General features: G+C 33.9%; 2 protein-coding genes across 5 annotated transcripts; both read left to right on the forward strand.

Moving 5' to 3' along the window:
* The first annotated feature begins 4,299 nt into the window (after positions 1-4,299).
* LOC110757570 (putative leucine-rich repeat receptor-like serine/threonine-protein kinase At3g14840) lies at positions 4,300-13,860 on the forward strand. 4 transcript variants are annotated; one of them, XM_088251867.1, is made up of 24 exons: positions 4,300-4,581; positions 4,731-4,911; positions 6,589-6,660; positions 6,734-6,802; positions 6,947-7,018; positions 7,125-7,196; positions 7,350-7,421; positions 7,523-7,594; positions 7,695-7,766; positions 7,856-7,927; positions 8,012-8,083; positions 8,403-8,474; positions 8,737-8,793; positions 9,722-9,781; positions 9,868-9,903; positions 10,048-10,088; positions 10,374-10,759; positions 10,909-11,104; positions 11,301-11,468; positions 11,749-11,867; positions 11,992-12,202; positions 12,321-12,558; positions 12,773-12,923; positions 13,231-13,860. In XM_088251867.1, exons 1-24 carry the CDS (start codon positions 4,488-4,490, stop codon positions 13,624-13,626), a joined length of 3,051 nt encoding a protein of 1,016 aa, XP_088107993.1. In that variant the 5' UTR covers positions 4,300-4,487; the 3' UTR covers positions 13,627-13,860. The 4 variants fall into 4 exon arrangements, with proteins under 4 accessions (XP_088107993.1, XP_088107996.1, XP_088107994.1 ...); XM_088251870.1 differs by lacking the exons at positions 4,300-4,581; positions 4,731-4,911 and adding an exon at positions 6,106-6,258; XM_088251868.1 differs by lacking the exons at positions 4,300-4,581; positions 4,731-4,911 and adding an exon at positions 6,108-6,351.
* Positions 13,861-17,446: 3,586 nt separating this feature from the next.
* LOC110745400 (putative leucine-rich repeat receptor-like serine/threonine-protein kinase At3g14840) lies at positions 17,447-21,216 on the forward strand. The gene is made up of 5 exons (XM_088252395.1): positions 17,447-17,608; positions 17,893-18,073; positions 20,740-20,811; positions 20,884-20,952; positions 21,141-21,216. The coding sequence occupies exons 1-5, from the start codon at positions 17,512-17,514 to the stop codon at positions 21,214-21,216; spliced, it is 495 nt and encodes a 164-aa protein (XP_088108521.1). The 5' UTR covers positions 17,447-17,511.
* The last annotated feature ends 92 nt before the right edge of the window (positions 21,217-21,308 follow it).

Genomic DNA, 21,308 nt, shown 5'->3' on the forward strand with positions numbered 1-21,308 from the left:
CTTATCTTTTTTGAATAATTCTTTTTTGACAGCTGTGAATTAAGAACCGTGGTTTTTACCTGCGGCTTCAATTCAAAGTCAATAACATCCAGCTTCTGTGCCATTGACTGGGCGATTGGAATGCTGTAAGGGGAAGGATGTGGAATTTTATGTATAGATTATTATATTTTTGAAAACCTTTATTTGGGTGATTACGTGTTTCAGTCAAAATAGCTTTTTCCTTATTTTTGGACGTGTTTGCATGCAGATTTTGAAATTAAAATAATTAATGATTGATGCAAAAGTCTTCTGGAAATATATATAAAAAGAAAAAAAAAGGATGAAAATTCCACGACAAATTCCGTTGGATGACTTGGCTTTTTCCACATCAACGTTGGAGAAAATTTAAAACAATATTGAGTTATTTCTACATGCCCTGCATTCAAAGTTCAAATTGTATTAAATATATAGAATTTACGTAAGTTTAGCATAGATGGTTTTGTTGTTATTCAAAGTTCCAAAGTTCAAATTGTATTAAAAATATAGAATTTACGTGTGCAGATTGGTCTAAGTGTACCCAATTGATAGGACATAGAAAACTGTTGATATATACGACTGGTGAACCAAGCATCAAAGTTGCATGTAGGGTGGCATCAAGGTCTTAAATATCAATATTATCCCCGATATTATCCCGATAATATCTGATTTTTGGGAGGCCAATATTTTAGCAACTAATCATGGTGTTATCGTCATAATATCGATATTATCCCAATATTATCCCGATATTATCCCGATAATATCGGGGAGATAACTTCAACATTTTTATGAATGATTTGGGCAATATATCGAGATATTATCGATAATATCCCGATACGAAATCCAAAAAATACATGAAATTTTTTGAAAAGCCTCCCCTATTGCGCATAGAGGGATTCGAACCCCTCTCATTTTACTCCTTCAACACCTTAACCACCATATCACTTATGTTTTTGTGGAAGTCAAGAAGATGACTCGTAGAGAAAGAGGCAAGGGGACTTTGTCAAGTCAAGAAAATGACTCGTTATTTATAACTTCGAACTCTGTTGGAGTAGGAAGTAGTAATTATGGTTATACTTATAACCAACCATTTCCCTACCCTTCATATCCCATTATTGTTGGGATGGAATCAAGTGACTCATGAAAAGAATCCGAGACTCAATCTTCAAATGATTTTGCTTATGGACAACGTCAACCAATCTCGGATCCATATGGGTGGCATGTTAACAATTTACATGCAAAACTATTTTGGGGATTTATCATTTGATGACTACTCTTCAAAATATACTTACTCTACACATAGAGATGATGAAGATAGTGAAAATTTTGAACCTCATAGGAACTCTATGTGGTACTAAGTCACTCATGTATCTTACCATGCAATGTATAAAGTGTAAAATATTGTAGTAATTCATTATATATAAATGATTATGGTGTGTTTAATCTTCTTTCATTAATTACTACATATTTTCTACACTTACAGTGTTTGCCAGCTCGCTATATAATCAACTTAAATCAGTTAAATCCATCATGCAATGCATTTCCTTCCAATTTTTTGTGATAAACTAATAGATAATTGACTAAATAAACATCCTGCAAAGTTTCAATAAAAATTTCCAAGTTTTTCTTACAATTTCCTTGATTTTTATTCAATTTTTACCGATACCGATAATATTCCGATATTTCCTTCGATATTTCCGTGTTTTTTGACTTCCGATATTTCCGATACCACCGATATTTTAGACATTGGTACCAACTAATTAATCGGACAATAATAAAACAATCTGATAAACTGGAAATTAAGATGATCATAATGATTGTATACAATAACTAATCTTGTTTTATCAATGATTGAATATTCGTTGGAGCTTATTAATTATCTAAAATACTTGTCCCAAATTTTTTCTTAGTACTTGGGTCATGGAATAATAGCCGTAAAAAAATTGACGGGGACTGGTACGAAAAAATAGGACTTTTTTTATATGTAGACATAATTGCTTGCAAGATATTACTCTATTATGTCAGTTATAAATTAGTAAACTTAAGCAACTTGCTTGAATTTTTTTTTTGTTTTCTATTTTTTTTTTTAAAAAGGCAAACTCAAGCAACTTGATTAATAAAGGCATATACCAGAACCGCACTCTTCATGCATAATCATCATGGAAAACTTTAAACAATGGATAGCTCATTTGATTGGCTTAGTTGAAGTTGTATATAAGAAAAATAATCCAGGAGGAATCCAAGTACACCAGTGGGTGTTTAATTATTGTAAATTTCGTAATCGGTTTAGAAAATTAGTAGCCTATTACTCTTGTCAAAATCACTCTTTCTTAATTAGGTTGACTTTAAGAGGCAAATTGTACTATGCAAAGTATATACATCTTTTTGACATAGTACGAAATTCTGGAGTGTTTGATATGTCTGAATGGGGCTCATAATACCTTTCCGAAAAGAAAAAAAAAAGACGACGAGACGAACACTACTGGTCGCTTTACCACGACATAAGGGCAATTTGGGCGTTTTAATATCTTTTAGTAGGTTAAAACAATTTTAAAGTTTTATGGGTATTTTCATAATTTTCCTTTTGGGTTCTTTCTTAAATCTTAGTTTGGTAGAACTATTTAAACAAAATTTCATCTTATTATTCCTATTAATAAATAAAAAACCAGAGTTTCTCTCAATTATTGGCCGGTGGATTCCATAGTTTTTAAAGGTGATCGCTTGAGTGTCACTTTTTCTTTTTTTTTTTGCTAACCCCATGTAAGGTATGATCGTTGAGATGGATGGATCCTAAATGTTAGATAGTGTATGATCGTTGAGATGGATCCTATACATTCTCAACAGCCATCCATATTTTGATTTAACGCTGAAAATTCAATAAGTTCTTAAATTAAGTCAATAATTTATGTTTGAGTTTTCAGTTCAGATCAAGTGTGTGATGTATATGCATCTAGCGAGGCCACCCTATACATGGGTTAAAAAAGTCCGGTCTCTAGTCTTTTTTTTTTTTTTTTGGTGAAAACCAATGGAAGGAACTCCCAAAGTTGACCTCGGCAAGTGTTCAATATATACACTCCAAGTATTCATTTATAGATCATTTCTAAAAAATACTCAGCAAAGTTGGACAACATAAATGATAGTTATTTTAGACTTTTTTTTTAAAAAAAAGCATCGTGTTCATCTATTTATGTAATCATAATTATATATCTTAATATTTTACGAATTGCCTGATGTTTGTTTTTTCAAAAATGTTCTACGAATTGCCTAATTATATATCTTAATATTTTACGAATTGCCTAATGTTCAGATCATTAAAATACTGTGATGTGAGCCCCACAAGATGTCTCATAAATTATAAAAAAAAACCACATATATACGTATGCATGTAATATAATAAGCCAATATGATGATAATGCTTATCAACAAATATATTCCCTACTGATTATAGTCCACAATTTACACATTTTTTATTGGTACAATCTCTATTTTCTAGTTTACCAATTTTTCCCAAGTTCACTTTACATGCCCTACTGATATCAATCCCTACTGAGTTTCATTCACTACTTACCAATTCATCATCAAAACTTTCTCCTCTTCAAGGTTAATATGTTGATGGAGCTGTGAGGAAACAAAGTCCAAAAGAAGATACAGCTAGCTACTTGCTGCAGTTACTTGAGTCACGTGCGAAGGAGGAGGTGAATATATTCAGAGATGAATAGTCAAGTCAACCGATCGTACGTACCTTTGCTTTCGATAGATAGAGTACCTGCTCTTCTCATTCAACAAGTCAAAGTCCTATATGTATATTCCTTTCCAATCAGAAAAAAGAAGCTGTAACCAATAAAGTGCCACTTGCTTTAGCTAAAAACTATGCACTTAATTCAAACCAAAACAATAGGTATGGCTTTTAATTCAAACCAAAATAATTTTACCATAAAAAAGAGAGAGGAAATTTAATTCATATCGAAATGCATCGCTAATGCAATTATGGTGACGGATTAATTGTTAGAAATGCAACATATTGGGCAAAAAAAATGTGTAAATTGAAGTGGTCCAATTATGGTGACGGATTAATTTTTTGCCCAATACACCAAAGACAGGGACCAAATCCAACAGTGACATAAGGATCAATTTTTCTTTATTTATTAAAAAACATTAATTTGAAGTGGTAATTTAAAGTGATTTTATGTAAACGTAAAATTATTATAAGGAGAGTGGATGAGAATAATAATTTTATGTAAACTTATAATTTGAAGTATTTGACTTCAGTTTGAGATCTTCGAGGTCTACTCCCTCTCCCACCACCCACCACCTACCACTACACAAACCCTTCTCTTTCTCTTTCTCTTTGCATATAAAGCTGTTTGCGGTAAGCACCAATTCTCCTCACAACACAAACCCATACTCATTTTGGGCACTGTTTTCCTCTTCAAATGTGAAAAGGTTTCCCTTACAAAATTAATTGAGTGAATATGTTCTTCCTCCCTCGACTTTTTCTTCATTCTCTCTTGGTAGTTTGCTTTGCAAATTTTGCTTTTGGAGTTACTCGATTGCCACGAGATGAAGGTATACGTATATACGATGCTTGGATTCATGACTTTGTAGTTCTTGTTTATTTAGACATTAATGGTAGTAATTGTGTGAATTTGTAGATATTGAGTATTGAGCATATGGTGTTAAATTATTGTTGCACTTTGTTTTATATATATATGCAGTACAAACTTTAGCTGACATAGCAAAGACACTGGGGAAGACGAACTGGGATTTCAGTGGAGATCCAGATCCATGCAACAATCAAAAACCATGGACTGATACCAATCCGACCAAAGGATTTGAGTATGGCGTCACCTGTAATTGTTCCTTTGCCAATTCCACTGTCTGCCATATTACCAGCATGTAAACTTCTCTCTCTCTCTCTCTCTCTCTCTCTCTCTCTCTCTCTCTCTCTCTCTGTGAAGAAGTACTACTGATAGTTACTTACTCTTGTCCATAAGTCTCAAAATTTAAAGTCCAACTCGTTCTTTTGGTTCTAACAATTTTTCTAACTTTCTCGGATAAGTTAAAGGTACAGAGCCTCTAAATGTTAGGGAAGGTTCAAACTATGAGAAATTCTTATGTCCGCCTGCCAAATCTAACCCTTACAAAAATAAGGATCCTCCGTACTTTAGTTCCACCTAATTCCACACTAATTCTATCACTATGAGTATACTATTATATATGGTACCCGCACTTAAATTAAGTGACATGAGTAGTGTTAGGATAGGTTATTTACATATATGCTTAAGTTAATTTTGATGTTGATACTCATAGGAGTATTAGATTAGTCAGTGATATCATCCCAGAATTTGTTGGGATGCTTAATGCCTAAGACATCTAGTTAATTACTACTACTAGCTAATATGATTATTTAGGTTGGTTATGTTTCTATGTATTTGATAAAAAAGCTTTCTCTTGAAAATCTCTCTTGTTCTTAAACTATCTTAAGATGGTATTAAGAGTCAGCATTATTCACGTGGTTGACCCAATAAGTTCACATACTTTCACATCATCATATAAGAATATACGCGTAAAGGACCATATTGAGAGCATTTCACATTAGAGATAAAAAGCTAATTGATTTTGAGTAGGATGCTCGAATTCGTTTAAGTTACTTGAGTTTTGATGTGAAAGAAATAAGTGAAGTTTAGAAGGATAAGATCGAAGTCTTGTCTTGTTTTGGCATACAAATAAAACCAAAAAGCACCACAATTATTACATCAAAGGACAAAGTCTGCGAGGCCCGTGAACTATCTCCGGCACTGAAATCAGTGCATGAAGCTTCCTTGATTGGCCCATGAGCTCAGCTGTGATTGGACATTTGGTTTTCTGGGGACCGCACGTCTATCAATTATTTATCATTTTCACATTGGCCCCTCAATTGACTTAAAATATCATCACGCCACCTCCAAAATTGGCCGTTGCCACGTCCTCTTCCACCTGTTCAATATATGTGGGGCCAGGCAAGGCAACCAAGGTAATTTGGCAATGGTGTTTTCCAGAAATAGTGTTTTTAAGACTGGGCTCAGGCGGCTTTGAGTCATGGGTCATGGTTCATGGGTTATGGTTCATGAGTGGAAGTGGCCTTGAATGGTTTTCCTTCAAATTTTATTTCTATTTGATGAATTCAAGAAAATGCAGAAAAATTTCTCAGTTCTATGATGAGTTGATGAATTGATGCTCAGTTCTATGATGAGTGGGTAGTTGGTATTACTCTGCTGTATGCAGGCTTTGAAAGAGCTGGGTTTCTTATTTATCACTACATAACAAAATGCACATTAACTGTTTGCGTAATTGCAAGTTAAGCATTTTCTCTAAACTCAAAAACAATTTTTGAGTCTTAAACCCATAATTCGCGTTTGGTAAAGCCGACTTTTCAGAAGTGAAGTATTTTCTCTAAATAATTTGTGTTTTAACTGTTTTGGTCTCCTTTGTGATTTTTCAGAAGCATTTCTTTCTAGTCACAGTGTAGCTGCGAGACAGGTCTTTGTTAAATTGCAATTAACATTTGAAACCTTGTTTTGTGATGAAGCACAGAGTTATGAAAGCTCAGGATTTGCCAGGAACACTCCCAAAAGAGATGGCTAGGCTCACCTATCTCAAAGAAATGTAAGCACGTTGTTACCTTACATGTATGTCTGTTGTCAATGAGAAAATGACTCATTTTTTCACTCTCTTTCAGTGACCTCACCCGCAACTACCTGAGTGGTACCATCCCTCCAGAATGGAGCTCCCTTCCACTTATTAACATGTACTGTCTTTTTTTTCACTCTGCATACATGTGTGTGTGTGTGTGTGTGTTGATGTTCATGTCATGTTCTTATTGATGGCCATATAATGTTATTGAGCCATTTATTTGATAAAAGTGATCATAAACATATGAGTTTTGTTGCAGTTCCCTTGTTGCAAACCGTTTGACTGGTTCTATCCCCAAAGAGATTGGAAACATCACAACCCTGAAGAGTTTGTGAGTGTTGATTATGCATTTGTTTATTCTTTCCCCCACTTGATTTTTTGGAGATTCTTAATGATGATCTTTTTTAACTCAATGGAATTGAATTTGCTTTGTGTAGGGACATCACTATGAATAATTTCTCTGGAGTGCTCCCTTGGCAGCTTGGGAATTTGCCCCTCATAGAAAGAATGTAAGATTCTCCTATTCCGAATGTTATCGTGATAATAGAATATTTGGTTCATTATATGGAATCGCTTTGCTTTAGACAGATGCTGGGTATTTTCATCAGAAATCATTGACTTCTTTATCTTTAATATAATTGTTATGTCTCCTTCATGGTTAGGCTTCTTACCTCAAATAATTTTACTGGGGAGTTGCCAGATACATTTGGAAATCTTACCACACTAAAAGACTTGTAAGCTTCTGTTGTTCTTTTTTCTTAAAGGTTTCCTAAGCACCCAAATATCGCATTATAGGATTAATTGATACTGTTTTCCTTTGCCAATCATTATGCAGCCGGGTGGGTGACAGTCACTTTTCTGGGCAGATACCTGATTTTATAAAGAACTGGACAAAGCTTGAGAAACTGTGAGTTTTGTTGTTGTTGTTGTTGTTGTTGTTGTTATCTTTGCTGCTAATTGATTCTGAATATTGTCACTAATTCAAATGTTATGACTTGTTAAAACAGACTGATTCAGGCTAGTGGTTTGACGGGGCCAATTCCTTCCGGCATTTCTCATTTGACAAATTTAACTGACTTGTTAGTATGGATTTTGATTTTCTATCTATTTATAAATACAAACAGATTAGCAATATTCTGGATGTTCATTGCTCGATTTTAACATGCAGGAGAATTACTGACTTGAGTGGGCCTGAAGCACCCTTTCCTCCACTTGAGAATATGAAAAGCATGAAGACACTGTGAGTTAATGCTTGCATGACACACAATGTCTGCCTGTACCAGAAGTCTTTTGCAAACTCACAAGTTTAGTTTTTCTGTTACAGGATGTTGAGGAGTTGCAATATTATCGGACAGCTACCCCCATATCTCGGGGACATGAAGAGTTTGAAAACTTTGTTAGTACAAATGTCTTTGTCCATGTTTTATTTACTGTCTTCAGATAAATTATCTTCTTTCTAGATGCTATTCTAATAACTCAAGGAATTGAATGACTTTGAGGATGTTGGAGGGGGCCACATGTTTCTGTATGTACAAAGAGAACATGCCCTATTTTTAAGTAATCAGCGCACTCACACACATGTATACACGAGCAGATCATGGCATATATTTGACACTTACCTTATTCCTGGAAAGTTTTTATTATTATTTTTAATTTAAATAACGTCTTTCTTTAGGGGAGCATATCTGAAATGCATTTGTTATTGGTTTGTGCAGAGACCTCAGCTTTAACAAGCTAACCGGGGAAATTCCAAGCAGCTTTGTTGCTCTAGCAAAAGTGGATTTTATGTAAGCAATTTGAATAACAAATCTTGGCTTTCTTACAAGAAAACTCAAGCAGACATTCTTCAATGGTTTTGTCACACCCCAGCCCTACAAGCTGGACGTGTTAATCATGCTTACTATATAACTAATGACTCACAAGTTATACTGGAATGAATATATTTTTTAATTCGTTAATACTCAAGCAAACAAATCTAGTAATTCATTGCTCATGTCTATACCCCCTTCTAGTAATTTATGCCCTTTTTCCTGTATCAATTATGTTTAGATTCTTAACTGGAAACTTGCTGACTGGACCTGTGCCTACTTGGACGAAAGAAAACTTGTAAGCGTCTCTTCCAAATGCTAATATTTAGTTACGTAGTAAGGAAATTTATGATGTCTAATGCTGGATAAAGCACCGTACATGCTTTAACATGACTTTTCATATTGGAGCTTCACTTACAATTATACTCATGAAATAGGCATTAATGTACATTCTTTATTTTCTCATGATCACTGATTTTAAAATTGTTGATAGCATTCTTAGATAGTAGCTATTCCTTTTCATGTAAGAATTTGAAGTTTTGAAAGTATCCTAAAATGTTCCTAAGTTTATGACTCCTAAGCTTTTTCAAAGTTTCCCTCATATCTCCAAAACATTTTTTTGCATATATTGGTAGACCAGCCACGCTATATGGGACGAAATTCTAGGCACTTAGAAAACAACATGTTCATAAAATGAGTGTGGTGGGAATGAGAATGTCAAGATGGATGTGTGGGAAGACAAGGAAGGATAGGATTCGACATATTCAACAGTGTTTAGTAGATGCATAAGTTGGAGAGATTGACCTAATCAACATAGAAGGTAGTTCCAAGGGAAGAGAGCATCCTGAAATTAAATGATGGCTATGCCCTTGTCTTGGGGTGGACCTTTATCATCTTGGTATACTATATGTTATGAGATGTGGGTAGCTTGACCAAATTCAGTACGAGGAAATTTTAAGGTGAACTTGGCTTAACGTGGACAGTTGTGAGAGCTTAGGCACCTATGACTATGAATAGTGAAAGTAGCTAATATTTTTCATCTCATGAAGTTTGGTTGATTGTTTTAATATTGGATTTTCAGAATTAAATCTTGCTAGAATTGATATAAACTATGATTTCAAAACTTCAGTCCAACCATGTTAATACCTACCTCTTGCTCCTCATTTTATTTTCTGTTCTCATACTGCATTTGGAAAGGAATTTACATAACAGCCCTTTTTGTGCAGTGATCTTTCATATAATAACTTCACCATAGGGGACACAGGTTGTCAATCACAAGGCGGCTTGTAAGAATGTTTTCATTAGCTTGAGTTTACTTTGTTTGTGTCTTGTAGAGCAAACTTAAATTTTCAATTTGTGTTAATTTCTACAGGAACTTGTTTGCAAGCTCTTCAAAGGGCAATAGTTCGTAAGTTACAAATTAATCCTCCGAAAGCATGCGTAGATAAATTACCTGGCATTCCAACTGAGTATTCTTATTTTATTTTACAACTTATTTTCATTTATGATGTTATCTTGCTGACTTCTTCTGGATCCTGCATTATCCTACCAGAAAAACTGTTTCATGTTTCAGAACTGCAAAATGTCCAAAAAGTAAGTTGGGTTTCCACATATTGCTTCAAGATATATTTATTTATCTTTGAATTTTTTTTTTTGGGGGAGCTGGAGGTTTGTATGATCCAAAAGGAAAAGTACCATGTGAAAGAACACTTGCCTCAACCCATCATGAACCTGCATGTGCAGTCATTCATCGTACCCCTGAATCTTCTAATGCCAAAATGGAATAATAGAAATAATTGCCTTTTTTTTCTTCTTCTGGGGTTGATTCTTTTTTGTTTTCCTCCTCAATGGCCACTAATCTTTTGCTTTCTGTTGTAGCTTGGTACTCTCTCCATATAAATTGTGGTGGAAAAGAAGTAACTGTTTTTGGGGAAAAAAATACAACATTTAATGGTGACACAGATTCAGTTGGACCTTCATCGTTTCGCCAGAGTTCAACAAATTGGGCTTTAAGCAGCACTGGTTACTTTACTGATGATGACCGTCCTCAAGACACCTTTATCCAAAATAATGAATCGATACTCTCCATGGCCAACCCAAAACTGTACATGAATGCACGCCTTTCTCCCATCTCTCTAACTTATTATGGGTTTTGTCTGGGAAATGGAAACTACACTGTAAACCTCCATTTTGCAGAGACAGGGTTTACAAATGGCAAAACATATAAAAGCCTGGGAAGGCGTATATTTGATGTTTACATTCAGGTAAAGGTCAACAGACACTGTTTAGTTCCTGGTTAATTCAAATGTTTTATGAATTTCTAGTAATAACATGTAAAATAGGTTGTCAAGGCTGAAAAAATAAACCACATTACGATAATGAAATGTTATGTAACAAAACTAGGATATTGCAGGGGAGACTAGTGCAGAAGGATTTCAATATTGTCGATAAAGCTGGTGGGATTAGTACTGCAGTCATAATGAACTATACTGCTGCTGTAACTAGTGGTACCTTGGAGATCCGTTTTTATTGGGCTGGGAAAGGGACGACCGGTATCCCTCTTAGAGGAGTTTATGGTCCTCTTATATCAGCTATTTCTGTAGATCCTGGTAAGTTTACGCTGTTCTGAGCTTCTTCTAATTACTATTTGTAGACCATTGGGAGCTTCTCATATATAAATATCATGTTAGGCATTAATATTACAACACAATTAAGAGAACCGGCTTTAGGTAGCTGTTTGAATAATGCAATCTCTTATCTATTACTTTCGCATTTACTCTAATAAAGCTATTCTTCTTCCGGCAGACTTTGTACCCCCACCAGAACCTGTAATATCACCTGCATCTGGTGGAAGTGGCATATCTGTAGGTGCAGTAGTTGGAATTGTGGCTGGAGGAGTCTTCATTATATTACTGATTTTTGGTATTCTTTGGAGGAGAGGCCTCCTAGGACAACAAAATACTTTGGAGGATGGTACGTGCAGTTTATGCTGTTATTTTGTATGTACTTTTCGTGTATATTTAGGCACACTCTGTAAGTTGATATTTATTTAAATATTGAACTTTCTAACGCCTTGATTCTGCTAGAATATATTATACTGTTGAAACCTTTGATGCGAAGTCTGCCTACCTATAGATCCAGTTACTTGTTAAATTCTAGGCCTTGAATCAGTCGCATGATATTAAGAAATAAAAATGCTACCATTATGAAATTCGTGTAGACAATTTCTCATATGAGTTTGCTTCTTACACAGATTTAAAGGGCGTGGACCTGCAAACTGGTAAATTTAGCTTCAGGCAACTCAAAGATGCCACAAACAACTTTGACAAAGCCAATAAGATTGGCGAAGGTGGTTTTGGTCCTGTTTACAAGGTATTCTGTGGAACCAATATTTCTTATTTATTGCATTTGGGCTTACTTGATTAATTGTAAGCATTGTTATTAAAGTTGCTCTGCTTTTTAGAGAAGTGATTTTGACTTTGTTTCTCAAATGCAGGGCCTTCTATCAGATGGCACCGTAATTGCTGTCAAGCAGCTTTCTTCCAAATCAAAGCAAGGGAATCGTGAATTTGTGAATGAGATAGGCATGATTTCTGCTCTGCAACACCCTCATCTTGTCAAGCTTCACGGATGCTGTATTGAAGGAAATCAACTATTGCTTGTCTATGAGTACATGGAAAATAATAGCCTTGCTCGTGCTTTGTTTGGTAAATATTACTCTTGTATGCCTAAACTTCATTCGGTTCATGCAGATGGGTATAAAAGATCTTATACATAAAAAATATGTCCCTTATAACTAACTTCGAGTAATTTGACAAATTGAAGGGCCAGAAGAAAGTCGGTTGAAGTTGGATTGGCCAACAAGGCACAAGATCTGTGTTGGTATAGCTAGAGGTTTGGCTTACCTCCACGAGGAATCAAGATTGAAGGTCGTTCATAGAGACATCAAGGCTACTAATGTGCTGCTTGATAAAAATCTTACCCCAAAGATATCTGACTTTGGATTGGCCAAGCTTGATGAAGAGGATAATACACACATTAGCACCCGTATTGCTGGAACTTAGTGAGTCCCTGTGCTATTTTTTTTTTCTTCTTATACTTTTATTTTAATTTCTTCCACCCTGATGATGGGTCCATAGAAATAGGAAACAGATGGAGGTTTCTCTACTTTTTATAAGTTTCAAACTTAACTAGATCTGTACTGTTAAAGAAACTTTGTAGTATTTTTAGTATTTCGCTAAGCTAAATATGGGGAAATGATGAGCGATTTTTTGCAGTGGATATATGGCACCTGAATATGCAATGCGGGGTTATCTGACTGACAAAGCAGATGTTTATAGCTTTGGAATTCTTGTATTGGAAATTGCTAGTGGGAGGAACAACACCAGTTACAGGTCAAAGGAAGAAAGCTTTTATCTTCTTGATTGGGTAACATGATTGCTTCCTCATTTAAAGTTAAATTTAGTCTGATACTGTTTATCTCTATTCTGTGTCTCTGGCTGAGGGGAAGTGATTGATACTGCAATAGTTTTAATGATGATCCAAAATCAAGTCTGGCTTCATTTGGCATTGATTCTCTTTTATTGAATGCCTGAGCACTTTATCTTTCTCTGACAATATTAAACCTGAATGACTAGTAGTATCACTGTATTTACCTTATATATACGTAAGATCAGTGAAATTATTTGTAAAGATAGACAAATTATGTTGCTTTTTTGTACTTTGCTGTTTCTAGGCACATCTACTAAAAGAGCAAGGGAATTTAATGGACCTAGTGGATCCAAGGTTGAGCTCAGACTTCAACAAAGAAGAGATGATGCTTACAATCAATGTGGCTCTCCTCTGCTGCAATGTCACTTCAACAGTTAGGCCTACCATGTCTTCAGTTGTGAGCATGCTTGAAGGCAGGGCTGCTGTTCAGGAATTGGTCTCAGATCCAAATGCCTCAACTAATGAGATTGAAGCAATGAGGAAACATTTTGAATCCAGTTTTGGAAGGAAAACCAGTGAGAGCCAGACACAAACCGCGTCAACTGAAGGGCCTTGGACTGGTTCATCTACATCTGCTCATGATCTCTATCCAGTCAATCCTGATTCAACTTACTGGGACAACAGAAATGAGAGAAACTGAGCAAACTGTGTTGACTCTCAAACATTTATGTTCATATATCATCTCTACTCCCTCTCTATATATACCCACGCATATATATTTTTTGTTTGGCAAGATAGCTGAAAGAATAATATTGATGTTTCTACAGCATGGTAAATTGGTAAATGTAAATTATGAATCCCTTGGATCAACTTTGCTACAGCACAGAAGCTGGTATATTATATCTTTTGAGAAGATTGCATTACGATGACATAATTTGCAATACAGGGCAGATTATATCTTTTTAGAGTCAGGAAAACTGAATAAATTACTTGGAAGCTAAGCTTTGTCACTGTTTCTATCAATCCGAAAGCTAAAAACATTAGAAGAACAAAAACTAACAATCCGAATGTAGCAATTGAGGAAATAAAATATAGCTCCCAAAAAACATCACAAAAACTGTAAAACAATTGTATGATCGGTGCTACTTCCACAATTACATAGTAGATAGACTGTACTTAATGATTTCTAATAGATGCAGTAAATAAGTAGTCTCCGGACACATTAAAATCCCGATAGGCTTTGTAGGTGCCTGCTTGACCAACCAGGAAAATTCATTCATGTTATATAACACTTTTGATAAGTTCTGATTTGCTCTAATTTACAATTTACAAACTTTAGATAAGTCCGTTTCCTCATTTAAAATATAATTAAAATTATCAGATATTCCACCACAATTTTTTTCGTTTAAAGGTTTCTTAGACGAAGAAACAAAGAAAGGACAAGTCATATTGATATTGATAGAACAAAATTGGAATATTAACTTTAATGTCGCTCTAAAGACTCAGTCAACAGCACCCTTTCATCTTTTTTGGACTGAAGCTTATTTTTCTTCGACATGGGACCTGAAACTAACCCTTTAATTCCTATCACTGTCATTATTTTGAAAGTAATTTTGGTTTTATGGATGAATTTAAAATGGGAAACATTAATTGTTTGGTCGGTTAGGTGAGTCACATAGTCACACATGGCTGGCTCTTGACACAAGTGGCTCTTTTTTCTTTATTTTTTCTTTGACAGATATGAATTAAATTAAGAACATACAGCTTCAATGCATTGACTGGCTAATTGGGAAGTTGGAGTGTCTATCCAAAAGATGTAAATAATGGACACTTGAAAAAGGGATTGCTGTGGAACTTTTACGTATAGATTATTATATTCGGGTGATTATGTGTTTTAGTCAAAACAGCCTTTTGATGTGCATGTTTGCATGCAGATTTTGGAATTAAAAAAAGTAATAGTAAATTTGGCTTACATCCTTCAAATTCAATTTGCTGTACTTACAATCCTTCATTTTTTGTTCCTATAAATAATACCCAATTTGTATAAGTAAAAACCCATGACTAGGATCCAACTCAGTAAGTTACCTAATTAAGCATAAAATTTGATTTATTGTACTTTTTAGATTCCAAAAATACCCCCAACTAAGCTATTATTGCATTTTGTATATTAATATAGGAATCAATATGGAAACAGTTTTTAATTGGATTGTATATAATGATAGACGTTGAAATTGGAAAGATCTCCAAATGGTTGTAATGGATATATAAATTAATTTGGAAACATTTTTTTAAATTTAACAGTAAATACAGATTTAGGTAATCGGTTTGTTTAATAAAATGTTTATATTATTTTCTTTTTATGAATTATACATGACTAATAATCTACTTTATAATTGTTTATGAATAATACTAGTACATACTAATTATGTTGAAAAAATAATGTACCTATTACTTGTTCTATGAAAAATAACTAATAATCCTTTTATTGTTTGTTTTATGAAAAATATAATTTACCTAGTATGAATAGTGTACCTTTTTTTAATTTATAAAAAGTGTACATAATTATCTATTCCAATATACCTACATTATACGACATCCAATATACCTACATTAATTTTAATGTACTTACGATTCGGATTTAGGTATTATATGTCATCCAATATACCTACCATTTGAATAATATACCTACTACGAAAATATGTATAGGTAAATTACCTACATTATACGACATCCAATATACCTGCATTAATTTTAATATAACTACATTATATGTAATTATGGTTTATATGTATAGCTATATATACATATTATTCATGAACGAACATATATTATCTATCTATATATATAAAGCAAAAGGCAGAGAACGGTGAAACATTCAAAATACCAGAAAATGCCATTGGTTAATTCAAACATTAATAATTGAAATTATTAATTAAATGAGGATAATATGGTAAATTCACTTTTTTTTCTTCTTCATATTTTAAAAAAACAAAATTAGATAATAAGTCCTACTTTTATATAACATAACTACCCAGCAACACCATAATAATGGAAAAGCTAGATATTATGGATTGTTTAGAAAAAATCGCTGGATAACAAAAATGGCAAGTTTTGTAAATAAGTAATAAGAAAAATGGGCAACTTTTATCCTTCATGGCATCCGTTTTCAACTTTATCCTTCATAGCTCCCAAAAGACATAACAAAAATTGTAAAACAATTGTATGATCGGTCTGTACTTAATGATTTCTGATAGATGCAGTAAACAAGTACCGAGCACAATAATCACCATATGCTTTGTAAGTGCCTGCTTGACCAACCAGGAAAATTCATTCATGTTATATAAAACTTTTGATAAGTTCTGCTTTGCTCTAATTTACAATTTACAAACTTTAGATAAGTCCGTTTCCTCATTTAAAATATAATTAAAATTATCAGATATTCCACCTTAATTTTTTCCGTTTAAAGGTTTCTTAGACGAGGAAACAAACAAAGGACAAGTCATCCAATATTGATATTGATAGAATAGAATTGGAGTATTAATTTAATGTCGCTCTAAAGACTCAGTCAGCAGCACCCTTTCATCTTTTTTGGACTGAAGCTTATTTTCCTTCGACCTGGGACCTGAAGCTAACCAGGAAAATTCATTCATGTTATATAAAACTTTTGATAAGTTCTTAGACGAAGAAACAAGCAAAGGACAAGTTATCCAATATTGATAATGAATATTAATTTGATGTCGCTATAAAGACTCAGTCAGCAGCAGCCTTTCATCTTTTTTGGACTGAAGCTTATTTTTCTTCGACCTGGGACCTGAAGCTAACCCTTATTCCTATACCTGTCATTATTTTGAAAGTAATTTTGGTTTTATGGATGAATTTAAAATGGGAAACATTAATTGTTTGGTTGATTAGGTGAGTCACAGAGTGTCACACCTAAGATGCAAATAATGGAAAACTGAGAAAGGGAATGCTGTGGAACTTTTCTGTATAGATTATCCATGCAAGTTGAAGTTTTCCTTTATCGGAAAAATATATATATATATATATATATATATATAAGAAAAAAAAGATGGAATTATATATAAGAAAAAAAAGATGAAAATTCCACGAGAAATATTCCGTTGGATGACTTGGATTTTTCCACACCTACGTTGGAGAAAATTTAAAACAATATTGAGTTATTTTGTACATGCACTGCATTCAGACAGATATAAAGAGTTTTGAACTTTATTTTTCTAATTAAATTTTCATTGACGACATTGAATAATAATCACTAATTTAATTTTTAAACTCAAGATCTTTTCAAAATGATCACTAATTAAATAATAATCAATCTTAATTCAACGTGCAAAAATATTTCCAAACAAAAGATGTAAATAATGGAAAACTGAGAAAAGGGATGCTGTGGAACTTCTATGTATTGATTATTATCCGGGTGATTACGTGTGTTTTAGTCAAAACAGCTTTATGCACAGTACGTGTGTGTTTGCATGCAGTGTCTAATCTCCTTTAGAAAAAAAAGCTCTCATTTTGGGCACTGTTTTCCTCTTCAATTGTGGAAAGGTTTCCAGTAGAAAATTAATTGATGAACATGTTTTTCCCTCGACTTTTTCTTCATTCTCTCTTGGTGGTTTGCTTTGCAAATTTTGCTTTTGGAGCTACTCGATTGCCACCAGATGAAGGTATATGTATGTGTGTATATATATATAATCTTAATATATCTATGTCAAATTTCTTCCTTAATCTCCTTTCTTCATCTTATAATTATGCAAAGTAGGTACAAGCTTTCAGTAATATGATGCTTGGATTCATGACTTTGTAGTTCTTGTTTATTTAGACATTTATTTTTTCATTTCTACATATATATATATATGGTACTAATTGTATGAATTTGTAGATATTGAGTATTGAGCATATGGTGTTAAATTATTGTTGCACTTTGTTTTTTTTATATATATATATGTAGTACAAACTTTAGCTGACATAGCAAAGACACTGGGGAAGCCGAACTACTGGAATTTCAATGGAGATGCAGATCCATGCATTTATAATAGTAACCGATGGAGTAATGATACAACCGAAGTACAGAATGGCCTCTACTGTGATTGTCCCTTTGCCAATTCCACTGTCTGCCATATTACCAGCATGTAAACCCCTCTCTCTCTCTCTCTCTCTCTCCTAACACCACCTAACACCAAATGATCTTAACGGTTTTATGTGGTTTACATGGAATGCATTTATATATATATATGATGGTGTGTGACCCAGGTACGGATCTAGGATTTGAAAATAGGGTAGGCTAAATTTACCTTACATAAGGTAGCCAAAATTTATAAGAAAAAAAAAAAGAATTGTCGTTTATGTACACTAGAAAAGGTAAAGTTTTTTTTTTGATAGAAAAAAGTGAAGGATGTTCTCTAGGAATGTGTGGGATCAGTTAACTAAAGAAAAAAATAAAAAGATTTTATGTGGTTGGGATCACTGGGATGGAGTGTGTGGAGGTGTGCTTTGGTGGGCTAAGTATTAATATTGGACTAGTAAAATATCAAGTCGCTCGGACTATAGCCCATGTTAGCATGGACATAGGATTGTCCCTGAAAACCCCTAAACAAAACTTCTTTTGGGGAATATTAGATCATTGGCTATATATATTATTTTTCCTTTCAGAATTTACTCAAGTAAAATGGTACTTATTGTAACTTCTTAGGTTTAAAGGTATTTTTTTTTTCTCGCAATCTATTTGCACATAATACACACGAAATTGTTGCTTTGGAAAAATCGTGTTAAAATAATACTCGTTGTGAGAATGTCACATAAGTTGGAAAATAAAGATTGAGTTGTATGGCACTGTTAAATTTAGTTATGAAAGTCCTTAAATTTAGAGGTGGACATTGGAGCCGAAGAGTCGGCCAACTGAACCAAATTGGGCCCAAAAAAAGGGAGAAAAAATCGTGTTTATTAAAAAGTCAAACTCGATTCAAAAAATCGAACTGTATCGGTTTTGGCCAATTTCAATTTCAATTCTACACCCAAAAAATCAGACCAAGCCGAACTGGACCGGCCAAATTAAAAAATATATAATTTTATTATTTATTTATATATTTTATGACCTCTACACCAAGCCCAATTCCATAAGTCTAATAAGTAAATAGGCCCAAATCCAATTCTTAAACATCTCACCAGGCCCAACTCGTTTATTTATTTTTATTTTACTTGGAAACAGACCCAATCTTTATATTAACACTCCCTCAACGATTTCTCGTAACCCTAGCCGACCACTCACAAGGTAGGAGAGCCTCTAATGTCAGGCAAGTTTTAAATTAGGAGAAATTCTTAAGTCCGCGTGCCGGATCTAGTGGATTGTCCATCAACCCTCGCAAAAGTAAGGATATCCTCCATATTTTAGTTCCACCTAACTCCACACTAATTCTATCCCTATGAGTATACTATTGTATATATATGGTAGCCGCACTCCTCTTAAATTAAGTGACATGAGTAGTGTTAGGATAGGTTATTTACATATGCTTAAGTTAATTTTGATGTTGATACTCTTAGGAGTATTAGATTAGTCAGTGATGTCATCTCAGAATTTGTTGGGATGCTTAATGCCTAAGACATCTAGTTAATTACTACTACTAGCTAATATAATTGGTTACGTTGGTTATGTTTCTATGTATTTGATATAAAAGATACGCATTATTCTATACAGTCCTATTCCCAATTGCTATCTTTTGAAAATCTCTCTTGTTCTTCGACTATCTTAAGATGATTTCAAGAATCAACGTTATTCATGTGGTTGGTCCAACAATTTTACCTGCTCTTACATCACCTAATAAGAGGATATACATGAAGGACCATATTCAGAGCATTTCACATTAGATGTGAAAGAAGTAAAAAGTTTAGAAGGATAAGATTGAAGTCTTGTCCTGTCGTTGTCTTGTTTTGCATACAAACTAATCTGTTTGACAATATATATATATATATATATATATATATATATATATATATATATATATAAATCTAAAAATCACACCAATTATTACATCAAACGCAAAGGTTTATAGGGGAAAGAGACTTTCATTTCATGCAATGAAAATAACACTTTTTGCTATCCCCGTTACAAGAAAGTTTTAGTCGACATCAATAATAAATGCATATCTATTTCTGAAACTGAAAGTGAAATAAGAATCAGTGCATGAACCTTCCTTCATTGGTTGACCCATGACCATGAGCTCAGCTGTATGGCGGATCCAGAAATTTTCTTTTTTTTGGGGCAAGAAAACACTACTGCAAAGCCCCTAATAATGAAGATCAGTCAACTCTTAAATATAAGTTAAAAAAAACACAATAATATAAACATATACATGCACAAATTAGTAACACAACACATTCTACCTACAATGTGTTTTATGGGCTGTGAGTGATCAATTTGCTCACTTTTACTACAATGTGTTTTTGAGCTGGCTCTTAGTTAGCATTGATGTTCAGTTCTATGGGGAGTTGGTGGTTGGCATTGTTTTGAAACTTGTTGACAAAGCTGGCTTGCTTATTATCACTACAGAACAAATGCACATTAACTGTTTGTGTAATTGCAAGTTTTATTCTTCTTGACCAAAAAAGTGCAAGTTTTATTCTTTTTAAGGACATTTCCTGAGTTGAATTCCAGTCCTTGTCCACTAAATAATTTGTGTTTTTTAACTGTTTTGGTCTCATTTGTGCGGAAGCATTTCCTTTTAGTCACAGTATAGCTGCGAGACAGGTCTTTGTTAAATTGCAATTAAGATTTGAAACCTCGTTTTGTGATGAAGCACAGAGTTATGAAAGCTCTGGATTTGCCAGGAACACTCCCAGTAGAGATGGCCAGGCTCACCTATCTCAAAGAAATGTAAGCACGTTGTTACGTTACATGTATGCCTGTTGTCAATGCGAAAATGACTCACTTTTCACTCTCTTTTAGTGACCTCACCCGCAACTACCTGAATGGTACCATCCCTCCAGAATGGGGCTCCCTTCTACTTGTCAACATGTACGGTCTTTTTTGGCTATGCATTCATGTGTGTGTGTGTGATGTTCTTGTTGTTTTAGTGCTTACTTCAGTGTTCTTCAGCCATTTCATATTCATGGCCTTTTAGTGGTCATGAGCCATTTGAATCATAAATGTTGCATTTATTTGATAAAATAAAAGTGATCTTAAAGATATGAGTTTTGTTGCAGTTCCCTTGTTGCAAACCGTTTGACCGGTTCTATCCCCAAAGAGATTGGAAACATCGCAACCCTGAAGAAATTGTGAGTGTTGATTACGCATTTGTTTCTTCTTTCCCCCACTTGATTTTTTGGAGATCCTTAATGATGATCTGTTTTTAATCAATGGAATTGAATTTG

Source organism: Prunus avium, chromosome 4 (assembly GCF_965620075.1).
Source record: "Prunus avium chromosome 4, drPruAviu1.hap1.1, whole genome shotgun sequence".
Lineage (NCBI taxonomy): Eukaryota > Viridiplantae > Streptophyta > Magnoliopsida > Rosales > Rosaceae > Prunus > Prunus avium.

Coding starts and splice junctions, on each gene's coding strand:
- LOC110757570 (XM_088251867.1), top strand. CDS start 4,488: ATGTTCTTCCTCCCTCGACTTTTTCTTCATTCTCTCTTGGTAGTTTGC. Junction 6,661..6,733: donor CTCACCTATCTCAAAGAAAT/GTAAGCACGTTG, acceptor ACTCTCTTTCAG/TGACCTCACCCGCAACTACC. Junction 12,559..12,772: donor ACCCGTATTGCTGGAACTTA/GTGAGTCCCTGT, acceptor GATTTTTTGCAG/TGGATATATGGCACCTGAAT.
- LOC110745400 (XM_088252395.1), top strand. CDS start 17,512: ATGAACATGTTTTTCCCTCGACTTTTTCTTCATTCTCTCTTGGTGGTT. Junction 18,074..20,739: donor GTCTGCCATATTACCAGCAT/GTAAACCCCTCT, acceptor GATGAAGCACAG/AGTTATGAAAGCTCTGGATT. Junction 20,953..21,140: donor TCCCTTCTACTTGTCAACAT/GTACGGTCTTTT, acceptor GTTTTGTTGCAG/TTCCCTTGTTGCAAACCGTT.